Below are 21,619 nucleotides of genomic sequence, written 5' to 3'. Positions count from 1 at the left end.
AATAGCAATCTGACCCAACACAACCAGAGGGAAAAAAAAAGGTTTGACACATCTGTTTGCAGTCAATTACTCAACAACATGCAAGATGCTTTTGCAGAATGAACAGACGGCATTAAAAAAAGGCTTCTTAACCTTAGCATTCGCAAAAGAGAATGCTCAGAGAAAAGGCCTTGTACTACTTCCTAGGACTTGTGCTTTGATTTTAATAACAGAAGTTTAATTATTAAAATTCCTTTCTGCACTTTTTTTCTCACAGATTTTTTCTCCTTGTGTCATAGATCTTCCCTTCTACCAGCTTATCTAACAAACAATTCCCACCTCCAGACTACGGAGACACAGAAGAAATACAGAATTTTCAACTGCACATTAAAAGCATTGTCACATCACCAAAATGAATATAGGGACATAGCCTGAGTGTGGCAAAGTCATAGAAACAACAAAGAACAATTACATAATCATAATTTTATTGGGTGTTTTCAGTGGTGCAGTACTATTGCAGCAATTTTAATAGCTATTGACATCTTCTATTCAGACCAGAAAGGCCACCAGTTAGAAAAGTCCCTGATAAAAAGAAAAGGGAACAAAGGTTTGCAGGACCTTTGCAACATATCATAATTCAATGTACAGCACAAAAGGGACTGAGGCTGGCCCTACATGCCCACATCAAAAGCTGTCCAGTGGAAAAGAAAGTCAGATCCTTGTCTAAGGGTTCCCCTTGTCATATCTACAGCAGATGAACTGAGAGGGAAGGAGAATTTAGTAGCATTTTCCACTAGATTTTCAACTGCAGTAAAGTCATCCAGGGCTACAGGCAGTTGCCCTAAATTATTCAGGAACTGAACCAGAGAGTCTGCAGTGTAAGAAAGAAGGCTCAATCCTCAGGCTCTCACTTAATTACATAAGTACTATCTAAGCTCCAGTTTTTAGCAAAACTTTATGGGTCTTTCTCACACTATTTTCTCAGTGCTAAGACTTGGTGGCTAGACTAAACACCATGCAAATTTTAAATACACCCCAAGCTGAAATATGTTGTGACTGAGAAGCTCAGCTACTTACTTCAATTCTCTTCTCAAACTTCTCTCCTTGTAACAGACGATCAACATAGATTTTGGGAACATGAATGTCTTCTGGGGCAAATGCTCCTATATCAACAATTTCTTCTACCTACAGAGTAAAAAAGAAAAGGGAAAATATTTAGAAAAAAATATTCAATGAGAGGTTTTAATACCAATGAAGTTTTGAAATGAAACATTAAATTTACAACAAATAATGTCAAGAAAACTAACGAATGGGACAAAATATATAGTCTTTAGAACAGGTTAACTTAGATGCTTATCTGCTCTCTTCTTTCAAAGTATATTTCTTTATAAAAAGTTGAAAGTAATTTATAATTTTACAGGCCCATTTGTATGGCCAACTTGAAGAAATAATACTGTGTATATCAGTTACATCAGAGTTGTTTGTAACTACCAAAAATTTCTGCCCAAACAGAGGAGAACAATATGCTGCTAACAAAATATAAAAATATAAAGCAGAAGTATTAATTTAGAGGATACAAAAACAGAAGCTGAAACAAAAGTTTTCCATAGTGTACTCAAAACTGAAATAGAAAACATTTGAACTGTAATAATGGGTTACAAGAAAGAAGACAAAAGATGAAGATCTAGAAGTCCTTATAGTTAGTGAAACAGAGATTCAGCACAAAATGACACTCATCCACCTGTAGTAGATTTGAAATGTCACCTATCAGGAGGAGCCCAGACAATAGGGGTTTCCTTCCTTCTAGGCCTGAATTGGGGGTGATCTAGTTAGAGACCCTGCTATGGACAGATACCTGCAGCAAAGACTCTCAGCCATGGCTGGTGCTTTCCCTTAGCAAGTCTGAGGCACACAGAGCACATCTCACTCTGCCACAAAACAGACCCTAACGTTAGTGTTGTTTGCAGTTGCATCCAGCCACAGAGAAAACATGTGATGTTAGCGCAATAGTCAAAGATAACATACAACAATCTACTACAAAGGACATAACAACGTACTCAAAGATCAAAAGACAATTTCCAAACTGCTGTATCACCAGAGATTCATTAAACTCTTAGGAATGCCCAAAGCTTAATAACTCCAAAACAAGACCTGGGGTATGGTAAGGATAAATCTCCGAACAGCTGTCACCAGTGAAGCAACATTAAAGTGTTTAAAACTCAGTTTGACAACCTACTGGACAATATGATCAATACTAAAATCTATAGTACATCTGATAGAAAATTACCTTCCTACTGTGCCTTGAAATGTGACAATAAACAAACAAAGAAACCAAACAATCCACCCTAAAAGCAGGAGAGGGAAAAGAAAAATTAATAACTAACGATCACAAAATCAGGTTCAGATGATCCCAAAAAAAAACCCTGGTTAAAGAGACAGAAAGGATGTGCTGTGAAATCTGCAAGGCAAACATCCTAAGCAAAAGGCAACAACAGCTACAGCAACACCAGCCTCAGTGCTCAAGGAGAACAGAGCCCACATCCAGAAAGCCCTCACCCACAAGATAAGGAGAGCCAATCAAATCAGAATCTTGAAAATTCTGATTTTTCATATTAAAAAATGCTAAAGTTTCATCCATCTCACTTGAAGTTTCTAATTTTATACACTCATTTTAAGATTAATATGGAGACCAAGTCAAACACCGGGTAAAATTAAAAAATCCTGAAGCACACAGCTGAAGCACACTGCACTTTTAGTGTAGTGACTACTGTCAGAACATCCTCAAAAGAGAGGAGAAGCAGGAGACAAGACTTTCCACTGAAGCAATAGACAAGCAGATGATCTGCTACCAGCAGAATTCCCACATTCACTCTTTCTAATTAAATTTATCTTCACTTATCAGATGGAAAACTAGGCCTAGGGAATACTAATTGCTCCTGATTTGAACCTTCTCACAGAATAACTACATTTATTTGCTGCAGCAGCTGAGATTAAAAAGCCAAAATCTTGGCACAATTCAACTAACTCAAACAGAATTATACTGTCAGAAAACTTTACACACTGAGTTTCTCCCCCCATAGAATACACCGAATAAATTATTCATCCAACAATAAATTGTTGGATTTTGTTTCAGTCACGCCATTCTGCTAATTGGTTTGTATTTTGTCTCTTGGGAGACAGCAGTCAGCCTGATAGCTTTTCCTCTAATATTTCCAAACATTATCCTAAATGAACACAACACTGCAAACTGTATTTTGTCCTAGGGATTTCAGATAAGCCTAAGGATCCCTGACAACTGGAACACCTTTCCATGTTCTACCACTATGTGGAATAAGCATCAAATGTAACTAAAATTAAATATGTTCAAATACCTCCACAGCAGTAAAGAGGAATTTTGAAAAGGTATTAAGAATTTGCATGTGATATATGAAAAATGAACAGGTCTTCCAGTTCTGCAAGTGAAATAATCAGCACGTTACACAGAAAAGGGAGAATTCAAGCAGAAGAAGTACAAACGCCATCTGAGTGCTCCAGCTCTCTCTCCCAGGGAACTGAATGATGAGGCACCATACATGGGCTGCCTGCCATCAGCACTGCCAGAGATGAAGCTGAGCCAGCTGAAGTGACACCAGGGTATCTGATGGCTATGGGAATCAGCACCTTAGTGCCTTTGGCCACTGCAAGGCATTGCCCCAGTATCTTCCTAGAGAAGAATGATACTGCAAATTCAATAGGACCATCACTGGGCATATTCACTTCCCTTTCAGGTTTCATATTTCTTTATGAGTTGGCTCTGTAACACCTCTGTAGATGAAGCCTCAAAGAGAAAGGCAGGAGCACATCCATATTAATAATTCAAAGGATGCGTGTGAGTTTTTCTCCTGCTCTGCTCTCATCATACCTATGCTTCTGTTCTTTCTTCTCTGTACTCACTGTGCCTCAGGCTTTATTTTGTAACATACAGAAGAATCTTTGTAAACATCAAAAATCATTATGTGTCACCCCACCCGAGAGACACCAACTCTGGCAAAGCACAGAGAGGGAACTAATCAGGGCAGACCACCTCCTGTACTCTTTGTAATTAGAAAATCAAAATCCTCTGGTACCATTTAGATGGCTTGATCACATGTGTTCATCTTAAATCTTCATTTCATCTATGAACAAAAAGACAGAAAATGTTTACATCTTTGTAAACATTTTGTAAAAAATAACTATGAGAGACCATGAGGTCTGACTTCCCTCTTCTGGGACGGCTCTGATGCCTGATTCAAAAATCCTTTCATTGCCTCAAGAGTTTCACAGTATTGGAGATTTCTTCCTGGGGATAGTGTTCTTGCAAATCTTCTCTGATTGCTGACAGTGGAAGAAGGATGAATGAATTCAGTCCTTCCTAAACCCTGGTTTATCTGTAAGTACACCCAGAACATAAAAGCTGTTTTCCACTATGATTCACAAGAGCCTTCTGCCATTCCTTTTTGTATCAGCATTCACAGAGGCAGTGGTCCTTTGCTTCACAATATCACTTCCTTCTGTAATTTACATCTACTTTTCCCTTGTAAAGCAATTTTAATTCCTTTTCCTTACAGAAATTCAGCTATTCTTCTAGTTTTATTCCAGAATTTCTGAAGGCTTACAGAGAGAAAAAGGGAACCTTGATAGATATGGAAGTAAGAAAAGTAAATAAAGTAAGAAAAATAAAAACTATGGTTCTTTACCAAAAGTTGATAAGGAAATAATAATGACAAACTATTTATGCCAAAACACTCAAAAATAAAAAAAGCCTTTTATCTATTTCTGCAGCCTAATTATGTACTTTATGATATGTTAAATATTTTCAGCTGGTTTGGTTTTAAATCTCAGTTTTCCTAAAGCTAAGCTTTAACTAAAAACTGCAATTTCATTCCTTACTATAGAAAAAAAATCAAAAAACATGTGCGTATGAAAGAAAAAAAGAGATGGGGAGAGAATCACAGACTAACAAACCTATGCATTTTTAAGTAGCTTATTTTTATACTAACTTTATTAAGTCTCTCTATCACTACCCTAATTATCTTAGTTCATTTCAGTTCTTCAAACTGAAATAATAATCATTCCTAGCAGAACATTAGTAAAATAAAACATTACAATTGGTTAAATGTCCAAAATAACAAGAGGAATGAAAGAAAATTTAGCCACTTAGATGCTCAAGACAAACTCATCAGTACACATCATCAGTTCACTACTGGAAGAGTCAGGATGTCAAAAATTCATTGTAACATTTATAAAATCTTAAAATTAAAAAAAACTTAAAATACATAGTAAGGGCTGTAAGAATAAATTTTATGTGTCTGCATTCAAGATCACAGAAAACTGTGATCAACCAACCATTCATGATGGTTAATGACAAAAAATAGGGGAAAAAGTTAATATTAATTGTTTAGACTGAATTTTACAAATAGCTTTGATATTTTAAAACTGTGAAATATACTCTGAAGACAGTCCACTCGAAATTAAGAACACACTATACAAACTTTCTTAACTACAGAAAAAAGCAAAGCAGGTTACTACTGAGTTCTGCAAGCAGGGAGATGAAACAGAAGATCTTCTGAGTTGAATTCTTTCCTTTTGTAAGATCAGATAGACCGTGAAAATTCTACTGTCAAAATCCTACAGTAATGGAATGACAGCCAGTCAATATCCATACTGCAAAAGAGACTTTTATAACTTTAAAATCAAGCAACTACCAAATAGCCTTATAAAGGCACATCTTGATCAACAATTACCACATTAAGGTCATATTAGACTTCAAATAGATGTTTTCATAACCTTACCGAAGGGCAGGGAACAGTAAAAACCTGTAAAGTTCATATTTGTCAGAGAATCTTTCACACAGTGAGCCTGGTCTGGGTCTCACTGAAGGTCCACACTGAAGGTCTGCTTAGCCAAATAGCCCTTCTTCTTAGCAACAGGATCTCAAAAGGCAGTGTGGTACTTCTGGTTATATTCTCCCAGCTGCCAGCAATGTGTCAACTGCAGGATGTCCTCAGTCAGAGGCTGGACATACATCACCTTCTTCATAGCTTCTGATGAGCCAGGAACTAATTGTTCTCTTGAAACCCAAGAGACTCTAATGATGCATTTCTTAAATTTGACTATTATGTAAAACATTTCTTATTACCTATTGTAATTTCACTGTGTGCTCCCTTCTCTGTGCCATACAAAAATAGCACACAGGAGTTGTTTATTTGTCTGTTTCATGCTGTTGAAGATCTTATGTACCTTTATGTTTTCCTTCTTTCTAGTAGACTGTTATCCTCTGTAAACACCACAGAGAAAAACAGTGAGATCCGTTGCCAGTATGTTGTATCTGATGATTAGGAAAGCAAAACTGACATAAATCTCCTACATTTGTCTTCAGGTTTTTCGTCATGTGGCTACAGATCCTCCTAAATCAGGAGCCCCTGCTAGAATATACTCAATTCACATTTGTTTTCTCTGCTCTAAATCTCCTCAATTACCACCTCCACTTGTAGTTGCCTCAGGCTTAATCTCCTCTCACACTTCTCTGCACCTGCTCCCTGTTTTCTCCAACGGCCCCTTCCCATTGCACGCATTTGACATCTTCCTCCATGCTGTACTGCTGACAGCAGAGAAGAAAACAGACAGCAGTAAATTACCAGCTCTAGATCCTCACAGACAGCAGCTCCAGGATATATACCACAAAGAAAAGAGGATGCATGCTTGATTATCTGCAAAGGTTATGTATTTGTAAAGCTGTGCGCATGCTTGGAAGAATATGAAAAATTTAACCACCAGTCTCTGTAGAGGTTCTCCCACACCCATAGAGCTACACTTCTGAAATTTTTGAGCTAGTCACATATTAGCACAGCAAGGATACGCAATAGTCTTAACTTTCAAGAACATGTTCAAAGTCTGAAGAAACTGACATTTCTCAAAGAAATTCTTCCATTAAATTGATGGGCTTACTTGTTTGATGACTTGCACTAATATGTCTATATAATTCTGTATCCACTAAAAAGTCAAAATGAAGATAGCTGTTTTCTTACCTCCTTAAATTCACTCATTTGCATTTTATTATATTATTTTATGGTCAAATTACCTGAACTGAAAGCATGAGAGATTACTTTAAGATCCAGCAGTCCAGCAGCCCCAGCATTGCCAATCAAACCAGGCTCCTACAGCAGGCACACCTAGGGAGTGATTCTTTCCGAAACCCTGTGGTTGCTCTGATATAAGTCATCAGTAACCTCCTGCTGGCTGTGATCACATTTTGTGACTTTTCCTTTCTTGATGAAATGAGGTGATAAAGCACCCAATTTGTATTCAATACCTAGGTTCTCAACACAAAATAAAACATAACCATCCATGTGGAATATATACAAAATCATCTCACATGTGGAGAGAGAAATTTTGGAAAATTGTTTTTTAGATTATGTATTATGTAATTATTTTTCAATCATAGAATTAAATAATGGGAGAAGAGCCAGAAGACAGCAAACAAAACTCCCACAATCTGTGAATATGGTCTTCATTGGCTAAGGGCCAATCAATAGCAGAAGAACCTGTTTAATCCATACTCAGCTGAATAAGAGGACTGACCCCATCCCAAATACTTCCACTCAAGAACACAAAAGCTGCTAACAAATAGTAACTGCACTGGAATATAATTTACCATTTTTGCAAACAAAACATATGTTGCTTTACATACATTATTGCTGTACTTTGTTACTTATTTTCAAATTGCTTTAGATTGACAGTCTTTGAACTTATTAGAAGGTAAAAATAAATAACTTACTTTTTTACTAAAATTAATCACATTTTACCTGCAATAATTGAACTCCCAAAAAATCCCAACCATAATCACAACAAAAGATTTTCTTACTCACATCACAGAAATGACAAATGAAAAGAGACTAGAAGAGCTCTCATACCCTACACATTCCAAGAAATGTAACTTAAAGGTCAGGAGATAGATTTAAGCTTTACTTTCAAAAATAAACTAAGTGGAATTTAAATACTGAAGTGAAAAGTAGAAAAGTAAAATAAAAATTAAGAAAAAACCCAGAGATTTCATTGCACTATCAAAGGTGGGTTTTGTACTTTAAAATCTATTTAAGTGCAACCAAACCTCACTCAGATTCAAGGAATATCTCTAACTAAGGAGCACGCTCAGCAGGAGATACATAGCAACATAATACTAACATAAAACAATGCATTAGCAGATGATTTGTAGCTAATTCTGTTGCTGCTTCTCTCTGTTAAGAAAAAGAAGCCCTGCAGCTATTTCAGTAAAAGTAACAAAAAGGTATCTTCATCCGAAAATGGCGTGTTCTATGCATACATCTACTAGTTCTCCTTCTTTCAGAAGTTCATTAGAGACCGTGGTAATTTTCAAAGAGTTCTGGAAGCTACTTGACATGCCACTGCTTTGCTTCTCAACAAGGAATTAGTGTGGTCCATTTCACCTTCAGAATCATAGCAGATATCCCAACCTCCCAAAAGGGAGGTTATACTCAAGATAAATAAACTTCTCGACAGTTTTGAGGAAGAAGTTAGTCAGGGTACCTTTCAAGGGAAAAATTTGAAAGAAAGAAGACAATTGATGTGGCTTAGACACTTTCAACAGACTACAGAAATATAGATATAAAGAGAATGTCAGTAACATATTCTAAGAATTAAAGTTTTCTTGCACTTAATTGTTATCCTTCCTAAAAGGTGCCTGGAAAAGAGAGCAATAGACACATATGGAAATTAAAAAAACCCTAAGAATAAGTACTTTATAAAAGCACTTTATTATTATTTGAAGCTGGCAGAAACATTTAAATCAGTCCTTCAAACTATAAAAATGGAATTTTTTGCTTATCATAGCCTTACAAGAAAATTCAAATTTCACTAGAAATGGTGAAAAATTGTCTTGAGCACAAGTGGCCCTTATCCCACTGCTAATAGAGCCAATTGGCTATATACCTTTCCCATTCTAATTGGGATTATTTCACAGAATCATCTGAGTCAGAAGGGACCCACAGGAATCATGGAATGAAACTCTTAAGTGAATGGCCCATACGGGGATCAAATCCACAACTCTTTGCCTTTCTCCACTTCTTTCAGCAACAAGAAGACTGATAAAATACACTTGACTTATTCTAAAGGTTAAGGAAAAGGAGGAGTGTGCTTGTTTCTCTGTAATAAAATCCAGGAACACCTGTTCAAACATGGAGTTGCTTTAAGATTTGTTTAGTCATTGCTTACTCCAGATGAATCAGAAGTTGCAAACTAAGGATCTTAGTTTATATTCATGGGAATATAAATGGAAGTGCATTTCTACACACCAGACACCCTGAGTGCAAGTTCTCTATAACAGAATTTAATAACATTTTGGGGAGGAAACTAAAAAGAAAAAACAGGAAGACTAGGAAACTGTTTAGAAAAGGCAAACTACTCTGTTGCCCTTGTTCATTCTTTTACCATTGCCTGCAGTCATTATTTTACCATTGTCATGCAGAAAAATCAGTATGATTTAAGTCAAGTCAGTCTTGGTATCTCAACCCATTACTTCTCTTTAAATATTCACTTTTTTATTGAGTAATTCAATAGCATTTGCAGGGGATGGATTCTGCAAGAGCTAAAAGGATGCTGCTAACACCTGAGCTACTGATTCAATTACTCAAAAATTTTCACTCCAGCAATAGTTATGAGGCTGCAGCTTTTCAAATCTCGTTATGTTGATCACCTGAAAAGATACATTTGCTTCATGTCAGAACACAATTTTTTGGAAGATTTTCAGTTTGGATGTTAAATCTTTCTCATTTATGCTAGAAATCTTCATCAGAGATGTTAATAGCACAGAAAACAAATTAATGCTTTAAGACACCAGGATAGATGCTTGTAAATTCCTTATATCATGCCTAGAACTCTCCCATATTTTCAGTCCTATAATAATGCATGATTTTAAATGCAAAGACAGTTAAGTCATTGATTGATTCACACATCTTATACACAAAGCAGAGCTGAAAATTTAGAGCATTTTAAATTTAATTTTCAAATTCTCATAATACAAGACATGAGTACTGTTAGTGAAATATACCTCAAATGCAGCCTATGAGGCTTTCCATAAAATGTTATGAAAAACCCTCTAAATTTAGCTTTAGAAGCAAACAGAGGCTTTCCATCAGTTTCTCCAGCACACTTATTTCCTGGCAATCTCCAGTATCTACTGATCAACCGCAAGCTTCCTTTTTCTTGTTCTTATTGAATGTCATATTTGTTCTTAACATATGTGACAAGGATAAAAGGAATTTTTTTCATTGAAGAATACATTCACATCTGCAATGAACTTATGAAGCTGAATGCTGAGATACACATTCATGATACACATTCAAGAAAGTATAATTTAGAAAGGAATAAAATATAAGAGACAGATAAAAGAAAAAAAAACAAATTCAATCTTCCAGCAGTATATTATAAGGAGGTAAAATTACCTGAACAGCAGTCAGCAACAATTTGATCTGCTACGAATTTTAACTACTTAATATTCACTACCTGAGCAACAAAGTGCCAAATCTGAAGCCATTTAATTAGACGTTATATATAAAAGAAAAGCAATTGTAGGAAAAAAGACCAACAACCAGGAAATAAAAGAACAGCTAAAAAACCAACACAAAAACTCATCCAAACAAAAAACATCCACAAACCCCACATTGCAAAATTAAATATCAAAGGAGTTTATTCCCCTGAAAATCATAGAATAGAACAGTCACAGAATATAATAGGCTGCGTTGGAAAGCACCCATTAGGATCATCAAGTCAAACTCCTGGCCTGGCAGAAGACACTCCAATAATCACATCATGAATCAGAAAGATGTTAGCTAAACGTGACAAGAACTACCATATGAACTACCTTCTAGCCCAGTACTACCTATATTCCAGTACTTTTCTAATAATTATAAAAGGGTCTGCGCCACAGCTGTACAAATGTTTTGTTGTTCTATTCTGTTTTTAATAAGCAGAAAACAGAAGCAAGAAACAAAATACAATGAAGAGAAATAAAACCAACAAAAGAGTACTCAAGTCTGGGAGTGGGATTCTTTTTGGGAAACTAAAATTGTTGTGGCAATGGTGTGTAAATGTTTCTAGGAGCTGATTTTCCAAAACAATACTGGTAGTCCCTGAAATTTCAACTCCAATCCTTTTCTGATTTGCTCTTTAATTTACTATGACTGGCATCGTTATAGCTGCCAAACTGGTTGTTAACATTGCTCAGTACTGTAGGAGAAAAGGCATTAAGCTCTTCAGCCTTCATTGTAATCTGCACAGATAATTTTAGTCCCTTCATTGAGTGGTGAAGTATTCTTGGTGTCCCAGTCAACTATGCATGTATTCTTATAAAGATTTCTTGCTACTTTCAAGTATTCTTTATTTTGTATTGGGCAGGATATTTCTTAGAAGCTTAAGCTTCTTGGTTTGCTTTGGCTTTGTAATGCTTAGCCTCAGACATCTGAGCTTGGATCTCACTTTCTATCATGTTTCTTTTCTGTGTTTGAGATTACAGTGATTGTGATCAAGGTTAAACTCCTACTGCTCTTCCAATACTTCCTCCGCATTGGAAAATTTTATTCTCAAGCTCATTAACATAGTCTTTCCCTAACGTCATTTCTTCTTTGCTATACCTCCCAGAAGGTTTCATCAATCCAAGTCTATGAAATCAGTCCTCCTAAGAGACATTCCTGATATTTTGCTATTTTCCCTTCTATATTTTTGAAGAATCATTAGCTTGTATTTCAAAGTTGCACTCCCACAAATGTTCACTCAAATCTTTCAACTAAGATTCCTCCGGGAAAGGTTATTGTAATGTCTATACATAGTATTTGGGTTATCTAAATTTAGATCCACAGGCATCCCTGACTCAGGATTTAGCCAAGGCCTAGGCAGGTAAATACACTTATGCAGTCAAAAGCCCCAACTAACTACCTACATATTCAAGATACAAAGTTTTCTATGTTTATTTTATACACACACACATACATATATATGTACACACACACTTATATATATAATGTATTATAGGAGCATATTATGGCAACTAGAATTCTACTGTCACTTGTGCTAAAACTAGCTGGTAATGTGGCAGGACTAAGAAGGTCAGTGTCCATCCTGTGACAAATGGGATTCTCAAAAAAAGCCTTTCTCCCACTGCAGATCCATGGGACCCTCCCTCACAACCATTGCTTAAGCACACACAGACTCATCATTGAGCAGTTAAATAATAGCAACAAAAGCTATAGCAACACAAAAGCTCAGTGGCTATAGAAGGACTTTAATTCTACATCTGTGTCTACTTATTTCTATTTCATTCCATTCTATGTCTGATCTGTGGTTTGACAGAAACACACACTAATGTAAAGTCTGTGCCTGTCCCAAAGCCATCCTCTACCAGGCTTCACTTTTGAGTTCCATGGCTGAAGCATCCAGGTAACAAAAAGTTTCTACTAGATGATTGCTTCACTTTAACGTGGTACTTATAGGTTTTTTGTAGTACTAACTGTCACTGCGCAAAAATCTTGAAGAATTTTTCAGAAAAGGGCTGTGCATGTGAGGGAAGTTTTGCCATTGTTAAAGCATTTGGAGGTACAGACATACACACAAAAAAAGGTTCATTTCAAGTTTCCTCAATAAAACCAAATGCCATGATTTAGCACAGATAACATGATACAAATAGCTTATTTCAGTCTGATTCTGTCCCTTAGTGCCATGCAGTTCATTGTACCTGAGAAAATGGTGCTCACTGATGTGGCTGTGTTGTTACTAGGCAACCAGAGATAAAATGCAGGGCTTAATGATTTTTATTTAATGCATTTTTATGAGAAAGTACACTCTCTTTTTTTCCCTCCCTTGCTATTATTTGAGGTGTAAATGTTATTTACCCAGGGAGATATATTTAGCCATCTGCTGTGATCTGAACAAGAAAATTATTCAAACTGGATATTCAAACAGCCAGTCAATAAATATTTCTAAACATATTGACCATTACCACTACCAAACATTTTCACGGTGGCAGTGGCTGAGATCTCAAACCACTTCACCAATGAAAAATATTCAGTAGGTCTCACAGCAGAGAATAAAAAGAAAACAGATAAGAGCTCAGGGTCATTTGGGACAGTTACTGACATTTATGTACTCTTCCGTGGCAGAAAGCAAGAGCCCAAGCCTGGCCCTTTCCCATGTTATCATGACACCACATCTGGCAAGGTCACACCATGTGGCTTTGGGTAGCTCCAATTCCCTCCAAAAAAAGAGGTGTCATGACCAAAAGCCCCAGTGAGGCTCTGCTCAGATGTGTCTCTACAGGGAGATACACATGTTAAGAAGCACCCTGTTATCACAGCCCTAATCCCAGGAGTCTAGGCACACATCCAAGAGGCCTTCCTGCAACTCCAAGCTGCCTCACAGTTCATCTCCCAACACAAAATTCTATGGCTCTGTAGAGGGTCCTGACAGCAGTGACACCTTCTCAATTCAGTTTCACCTTCATTCAACAGTGTTGGAAGTATTACCACATCTATAACATCACACAACCTCTCAAGTTTTTTCACAGGCCATGCTCTTCCTTTCAGTCTTTACAAGGGCTGGTGGCTTGTATGTAACTTCTGACCATTGAGTTTTTTTTGTATTGGCCAATTTCTCAACTCTCCCATCTTTGCTACAGGAGCAGGAAAATGTTTATAGCTCTGAAAAAACAACCTGAAAGCCTCAGGCTGAGTGTGTGCGTGAGAGCTCAGGTTCAAACAAAGCTACAGGTCTGGCTGCATGCTTAACTTCGGCAAGCTGAAGCGAGAAGCAATGAACTCCCTGCATCATTTCACTTTTATTTATAGATAAAGCCAAAATAACTGATGCTACCAACATGATTGTTTAGCATTTGTCTCTGCAAAGGCTAACTTCCAAGTAACAGGAATCATGCAATTCAGTGGAAATTTTTTTTGACCTTTAATAATGGGTCACCTTCAAATTAAAGTAGAAATTCCACTGGACTTGGCACAGTTACATTTTTATAGACAGTTACCTGTTCCTCATATAACCCGTCTTATTTTCTTGATAGCAGATTCTATTCCCTCTCATTAGATAAACAAAAGAGATGCATGCAACAGTTCAAAAAATTTGTGCAGATCAGTAAGCACTTGTTGCATTTAATTAGAAGCTTACAATCAATGTATTTCTGATCCCAAAATGAGTACTGATTGGCTACTTCTGACCATTTCCCTATTCAAAATAAACAAGGCTGAAAGTTTTATCTGCCATTTTAAAAATCAGTAATTCTTCACTGTGTGTCCCAAATATAACAGGTAACAGTCTGACTTCCTCCTTCTTCAGACACCTCTCTGTGCAGCCAATCTTGCTTCTCACAATACAGGAGACTTTTTAAGCAAACAATAGCTATCAGTCTGTGAGTCTGAGAAGTGGGGGGTTTTTATCTCTTATCTCTTTTTCTTTTCTTTTATCCTTCACATCAACAGAATTTGTCCGCCTCTGAATTGTTACAATTATTAAGTGTCTGTCTGTACTTCAGATAAGAGTGTGTAAAACACCACACAGACTAAAACTAGAGAACAGCATTAAGTAAAGAAAAAAAAGTCCCTCACTGTGTATGCATGTCAGATTTCACATCTCCCCAGGTAAACTTTGCAGGACATGTTAACAAATGTAATTGATTCCCAGTTAACTTCCTGTTTTCAACAAGTTCACAGATACATTGAGATTGAATTTCCAGTAGTTTATATTTCATTAGTATCTTACTATGCCAAATGCCATTCCATATTTGTATCAATGATCAGAAACTAAAGTAAATCTCAGCAAGTGGGAAAACAATCCTAAAACCCCAGTTAATCACTTTATCTTTGAAGACAAGCCTGACCTGCAGCTATTTTGATGAAAAGGAGCAGAGTTGGCTTCAGGTCTCTACTCCTAGGCACTAGAACTGTCTGCTTAAATTCAGTTAAATGTTCAGTCAGTTACAGAAACAGAGCTGGGAACAAGCAGCAGAATCTGGAAATCCCTCCTGCCAAGACAGTATCTGAAGTACTACTCTCACAAACCCTTTTCTTCTCCCTGTAAATGGGTTTGAGAATTTCAATCTTCAGCCTTGACCAACTTTAACTAAGGAGTCAGGCAAAACTCAAATTTTTAGTTGCCTCAGTTCCCTATTGATGAGCTAAGACAGCTTATACTGCTCAGTACTGAGGATGTACTAGACACCATACAGAGGTATTTCCTTCTGATTCCCTGGGTTTTAACTCTTACACCCAAACACAACATTCTGAATTCCACTTTGAAAGAGTGACATTTAGAAGTTAAGTCAAGGATGGTTCAAAATATTTGTCCTAAATCTGTGGTTTTGTATCTTCATCTAATTTGTCCATAAAAAACAGAATTGCAAAGTAATATTAATAATGCATCTTGCAAAAAGATTGACCTTTTTTTTAAATGGTATTGAAAATGCAGTAAGACTCACAGTGGACACAGTTCACAGCAGATCTACTAACAACTGATAAATGGAATTACAGCAAGAACGATGTCACATCAGCTGCTCACTGACAAGAAAATTCTACCCTATCATACATGGATAGAAGAACAGAAAGAGAGAAAGAGATGGAATGTAGGTGGAAGGCTTTGATCTACTTAAATTCTTTAAATGCTAGACTGAACAAGGTATAAAGGACAAGTGTCTAGAAGAAAAGATTCCTTATTTAATTTTTAGATAGAAAAATACTTGAAACCTTTCTTAAAAACAAAACATGAGAATCTTTTGCTGTATTGGCACTCTAAGTCATGGCAAATATCATGGTATTTTTTGTGATAGTTCTGTAAGGCACAAAGAAATAACTGAAGTTCCCAAATGTATTATCCAGAGATGCTTATATAACAAATATATTTTCCAAATAACATCTTACAAACAAACAACAAACAAACAAAACCCCAAGCCAACCCCCAAACAAAACAAACAAAAAACCCTGAAGAAATAACAGCCTCTTCCATAAACCATTTACTAGAAATAGTCCAGAAGAGTTTGTCTTGATCTTACTGCCGAACTGCATTTAGCTTTTATTAGGCATATAAAAAAATTTAACAGAGAGTGAAGAAAAAGCTAAGAGAGCAGTCTATCTTTTACATATTGCTATGCCTTAGCAACTCTCCAGGCACCAATATTTTTTCAGAATAGACTGTTTCATGTTTTTAAATATTATCATTTTAGACAAAGAAGAAGGGCAAAAAGACTGGAAGAAACTTCTAGATCAGCTAGCTCATCCTCATTCTCAAGACACAGCCAAATGTCTGTATCTCATTATGGACTGATATTTATGTAATTTATTACATTTTAGAGACCACAACTGTGATAGCTCTGTGGTTTGCCTAATCTATGTTGTTATGTACTTGATTTTATTTTCAATAACTTTTGCATTAAGTCTTATGTGAATCTTCTAAGCCTAAGCCTAAGCCTACTCTTTTCCTCTTTCATCCACGTATTACTTTATTTAACAAATTTGAAGGCTCTTGCTTTGTTTCCCTTTCAAAGGCTGATCACAGCAAACACAAAGTCCTGACCAGCATCAGTTGTACAGCAACAAAGGAACTGCTCACCAAAGCAGAGCACAGTGCCAGGAGAAGGCAATCCAAGGGGAGAGGTTAGACCAATGACCCTGATTTGAAATCCCCCCAGCCTGTCTCCAGAATACCATATAAAATAAAAGGGTATGTTGACTATACCAGTATAGGGCTTACTATATTTCAATTCCCTACCTCTACTACAGTGGTTTTTGCAGCTTTGCACATAGGTTGGTTGAAGTTTCTTGCAGTTTTCCTGAAAAACAAAACAAAACAAAACAAATGAATAAATATTTAAGGCCAAAATAGTACAATGAAAGACTTTTCAGAGATAAGCTACTAGAGGAATGTCTGTATTTTAAGCATCACAAAGCTTTTTGCCAAATAGATGAAGAACTAATAAAAAAAAGTGTAAGGGAGAAAAAAGTATTGTGGAATTGTGTAAGATGCATCTGAAATGAAGTCATATTTTTCTACATTAGGAAGTATTTATTACAGCTCTTTCAACTTTAAATCAGCACACTGTTTAATTGAAATTGGGTATGTTACTGATATCTTTATTTATTGGATCCAAAAGCAGCAACAAGCTGGACTTTGTACAATGCCATTATTTCACTGCACAAAGAATGAAATTAATCTCCAGAGGGGACCGGTACCAGGCCTAACAATCTCTCAAGTAAACTTTCCTAACCCAGACTAGGATTTCGGATAGCACTATACCCGGTAGTAAATGTAATCCAATTTTCTTAATTAAAAAGCAACAAACAAACAAACAAAAAAAAAACCACCCAAAACCCACAAAAAAACGAACCAAACAAAGAAAACCACCAATAAACCCAACAAGATAAAAAAACCCAAACCTCTGCCACATTTTGGCACTCACTCTAAGACCCTGGCATTCACCCTAAGTATTCCCACAAAGCATTTCTGTACCAAGGAAAAAGAACCTCTAGAGAATAAAAGCAACACTTAACATGTATACCTTCATTGGCAACTGCACCAAGATCCTAGGAGCACAGGGGAAATAAGTGACTTGTGTCAGCCACTCCATGTGTTTTTCAGAAAACAAACAAAGCAGCATGGCACATTTAATAATTAAGAAATACTATAAAGGCTTTAGTGGCCTTCCACTGCTACCTTCTCAGCATTTTTCTATGTTAAAAAGCAGAATTCTTGAAAATTTTTCTTCAAAATCCATGAAACCAGGCTTCAAAACAAGATAAAACCTCCTTTCCCACATCGTTTTTCCACAGAAACATTTTTCCCCCGACCATCCTTATCTCATAGCCTCACAGAATCACTTAAGCTGGGTAAAAGCCCTCAAGACGAAGGAGTCCAGCCTGCAGGGGCTCTCCCCCAGCCTCTCTCCCTTCCTCCCCCGGGGCCAGCACCGTGCCCGGCGCCGCAGCCGCTCCGAGCCTCGGGGCGCTGCTGCCACCGCCTGGCTCGGGGGCAGCGCCGAGGGACGCGGCCAAGGCCCGGCACCGCCGGCAGCTCGGCCGGGATGCCAGCACACATACCGACACCATCACAGCTATACCCAAAGACACCTATCTTGGGCAAACCCCGTTTTATTGGCAATATATAGCAGCTGCGAAGCCTCTAACAAAGGGTCAACCCTGTCCCGGGGGCATCAGGCACAGCATCACCAGCCGGGCAAGGCAGGGATTATCCCACTCTGCTCTGCACTGGGGCAGCCTCACCTCAAGTGCTGGGGGCAGTTTTGGGTGCCACAACATAAAAAAGATACTAAACTGTTACAGATTGTGCAAAGGAGGGTCACAAGGATGATGAAGGGCCTGGTCTGTTCAGCCTGGGGGAGACTGAGGGGGCACCTCACTGCAGTCTTCCTTGTGAGGGGAAGAGGAGGGGCAGGCACTGATCTCTGCTCTGTGGTGACAGTGACGGCCGAGGGAATGGCCTGAAGCTGAGTCAGGGAATTGGACATCTGAAAAAGTGGACATCTGAAAAAAGTTTTTCACCCAGAGCGCAGTGGTCACAGCAACAACCTGATAGAGCTCAAGAAGTGTTTGAACACCGCTCCCAGGCACAGGGTGTGACTTCTGGGGATGGTGCTGTGCAGGGCCAGGGGCTGGACTTTGACGATCCTTGTAGGTCCCTTCCAACTCAACATATTCTGTGATTCTATGAATATCTTCTTTCCATGGGTCTTTTTGGTGGCTATACAGACCCAAAAGAAGTATGTAACAATAAGAAACAAAAGGAAAATACCCCACAGTGTGAATTTATACTGTCCTCTGAGAGACGAAAACAATACTAGTTAGTAGTGATTCAGGAAAAACTCCCCTAAACTAGGCAGAGTAGCAAATGAGAAGAAAAATAGAGATAGAAAAACTGAATTAAAATAGCTAAAAAATGGATACAGATGGGGGAAAGGAAGATGACAAAACTAACAATTCAATATTTCATCCCATGTAACTACTTTTCTGAGCCAAAGACTTTCTCTAGATTGTAGGGGCTACTCTTGCCAGTAAAAGAAACTGATATAAAATTATTTTTACATAGGGAAAAAACTACAAGAAAACATTTCATAATGTTAATTTGACATTAAGAAGAGCTAATGGTCTCTAATCTGACATAATTTATAAAAGCTTCTGCCATTTAAACTGTTCTTGAGTTAGGTAAAGTTGTTTCAGAATCAGCAATCTTTTACAGGATCAAAGGCTTTATTTCTAAAGAACACACCATCCAGAAGTTTTATGGGATCAAAGGCCTTATTTCTAAAGAGCACATCATCCAGAAGAAAAAAAAAAAACCAGAAGCACTACACTACACTTATTTTCCAACACAGAATAATGTTACTGAGATAGCAGTAGGAAATTCAAAAACTAGCTAGACAAATTTGCATTTTTATTTTAAGAAAAATTTCTGGACATTTAGATTCAGCAATGTCTACATAACATTCCATTGTTCCACTGGATTTCTAAGTCACCCAAAGGCATGACATCTTTTCTCCCAGAGGCAAAAGATAGCAAACTAGCTCATAGCAGACTAAACCAACAAACTACATCCACTACGTATCCAGTGATATGAAGATGCAGAGACACCTCAGGTATGAGCTGAATTTAGGTATTGCAGAACCAGTTGAAGAATGAAGAGATGACCTGACATGACTCTCACAGAAGAGGCTCTGACTCAGGTCATTCCTTCAACATTTCCGCTTCTTTGTCAGTAGTCTATTTTCATCACCAACAAGCCACGTATTTGCTTGTAAAGCCGAGGTGCATGGGGTTAGAACAACTAGCAGAATGGGACCAGGTGAAAAGGGAGGGGAGGCAAAGGAGACAGACAAATCACTCTCCATGATATTTGAAAAGTCATGGCAGTTAGGTGAAGTACCAGGTGACTGGAAAGAGGGAAAGATGATTTGCATCTTTAAAAATTATATAAAGGAGGACCCCAGGAACTACTGACCCGTCAGCCTCACCTCTGTGCCTGGGAAGATCATGGCGCATACTCCTAGAACGTGTGCTAAGTGACAGGGAAGACAGGGAGATGATTTAGGACAGCCAGCAAAACTTCATTTCTGTTAGCCAAGTCCTGCCTAACCAATATAGTGGTCTTGTATGATGGAGTGACTACATCAGTGGATGGGAAATGGTTATAGATGTAATTTATCTGCACTTCTGTAAAGCTTTTGACATGGCTTTACAGCCCCACAACATCATTGTACCTAATGTGGAGAAAGATGGATTCGACTGCATAGTTTGGTAGATGAGGAATATGTTCAACAGTCACACCCAGAGGTTAATGATCAATGGCTCAGAGACCCAGTGGACATCTGTGACAAGTGCTGTTCCTCAGGGGTCTCTACTGGGACCAGGGTTATTTGATATCTTCAATAATGACACAGACAAAGGAATCAAGTGCATCCTCAGCAAATTAGCAGATGACACCAAGCTGAGTGGTGCTGGTGACACTTCTGAAGAGTGAGATACCATCCAGAGGCACCTGGACAAGCTGGAGAAGTGTGTCCATGGGAATATGATGAGGTTTAACAAGGCCAAGTGCTGGTGCTGCACCTGGGCTGGGACAACCCTGCAGCACAGGCTGGGCATGAACAGCCCAGAGCAGCCCTGCCCAGAAGGGCTTGGGGGTGCTGTGGGTGAGAGGCTGCACATGGCCCAGCCATGGCACTCACAGCCCAGAGAGCCAAACGTGTCCTGGGCTGCATCCAGAGCCCCGTGGGCAGCAGGGCAGGGAGGGGATTCTGCCCCTCTGCTCTGCTCTGCTGAGACCCACCTGGAGCACTGCATCCAGAGCTCGGGTCCTCTGAACAGGGAGGACAGGGACCTGCTGGAGCCATCCAGAGGCTACCAAGATGATCAGAGGTCTCACACAAGGAAAGGCTAAGAGAATTTGAATTGTTAAGCCTGGAAAAGAGAAGGCTTCAGGGTGACCAAATTATAGCCTTCCAGTACCTGAAGGGAATCAACATAGATGGACTTTTCACAAGGCCACGTAGTGACAAAACAAGGGAAAATGGCTTCAAGTTGAAAGAGGGGAGGTTTAGTTTTGATATGACAGAGAAATTCTTTACTGAGGGTGGTGAGGAAATGTAACAGGTTACCCAGAGAAGTTGTGGATGCCCCATCCCCAGAAGTGTTCAAGGGCAGGCTGGATGGACCTCTAAGCAACCCAACTCAGTGAAGTGTCTTCCTGCCCACAGCTGGAGGCTGGAACTGGATGATATTTAAGATCCCTTCCAAACCAGGCCATTCTGGGATTCTCTGACTATCCACAGAAGCACTACCTGATGCTGTCCCTAATGAGCCCCAAGAGAGGTTAAGACCTTTCTTAGACAAAAGCTAACCATTGTTCAGTGGTGCAGAATAGCTCACTCACCATGAAGATGCCTGAAATGAAACCCACCACAACATGCTGTATGGGACAAAAGATCTAGGACCAATGAAGTAAAACTTAAAAAAAAAAACAAACCAAACAGTTTTAAAAGCAGCTTTCTAAAGAAGTTGGTGCCATTCTGAATTCCAAGAAAACAGCATAGCTTGATGTATGAGAATAG

At 38.2% G+C, this 21,619-nt stretch overlaps 1 protein-coding gene across 1 annotated transcript in view; it reads right to left on the bottom strand.

The window, feature by feature from the left end:
- Positions 1–21,619, bottom strand: part of OXCT1 (3-oxoacid CoA-transferase 1) — an 83,944-nt gene that overhangs the window by 38,124 nt on the left and 24,201 nt on the right. The window contains exons 7-8 of the mRNA XM_054652687.2: positions 16,771–16,831; positions 1,057–1,164 (exon numbers count right to left, since the gene is read on the bottom strand). Coding sequence (XP_054508662.1) covers positions 1,057–1,164; positions 16,771–16,831 — 169 coding nt within the window. The remainder of the gene's footprint in view (positions 1–1,056; positions 1,165–16,770; positions 16,832–21,619) is intronic.

This window comes from Agelaius phoeniceus, chromosome Z (genome assembly GCF_051311805.1).
Source record: "Agelaius phoeniceus isolate bAgePho1 chromosome Z, bAgePho1.hap1, whole genome shotgun sequence".
In the NCBI taxonomy this organism is placed as follows: Eukaryota; Metazoa; Chordata; class Aves; order Passeriformes; family Icteridae; genus Agelaius; species Agelaius phoeniceus.
This window is presented reverse-complemented; position numbering and strand designations above follow the sequence as displayed.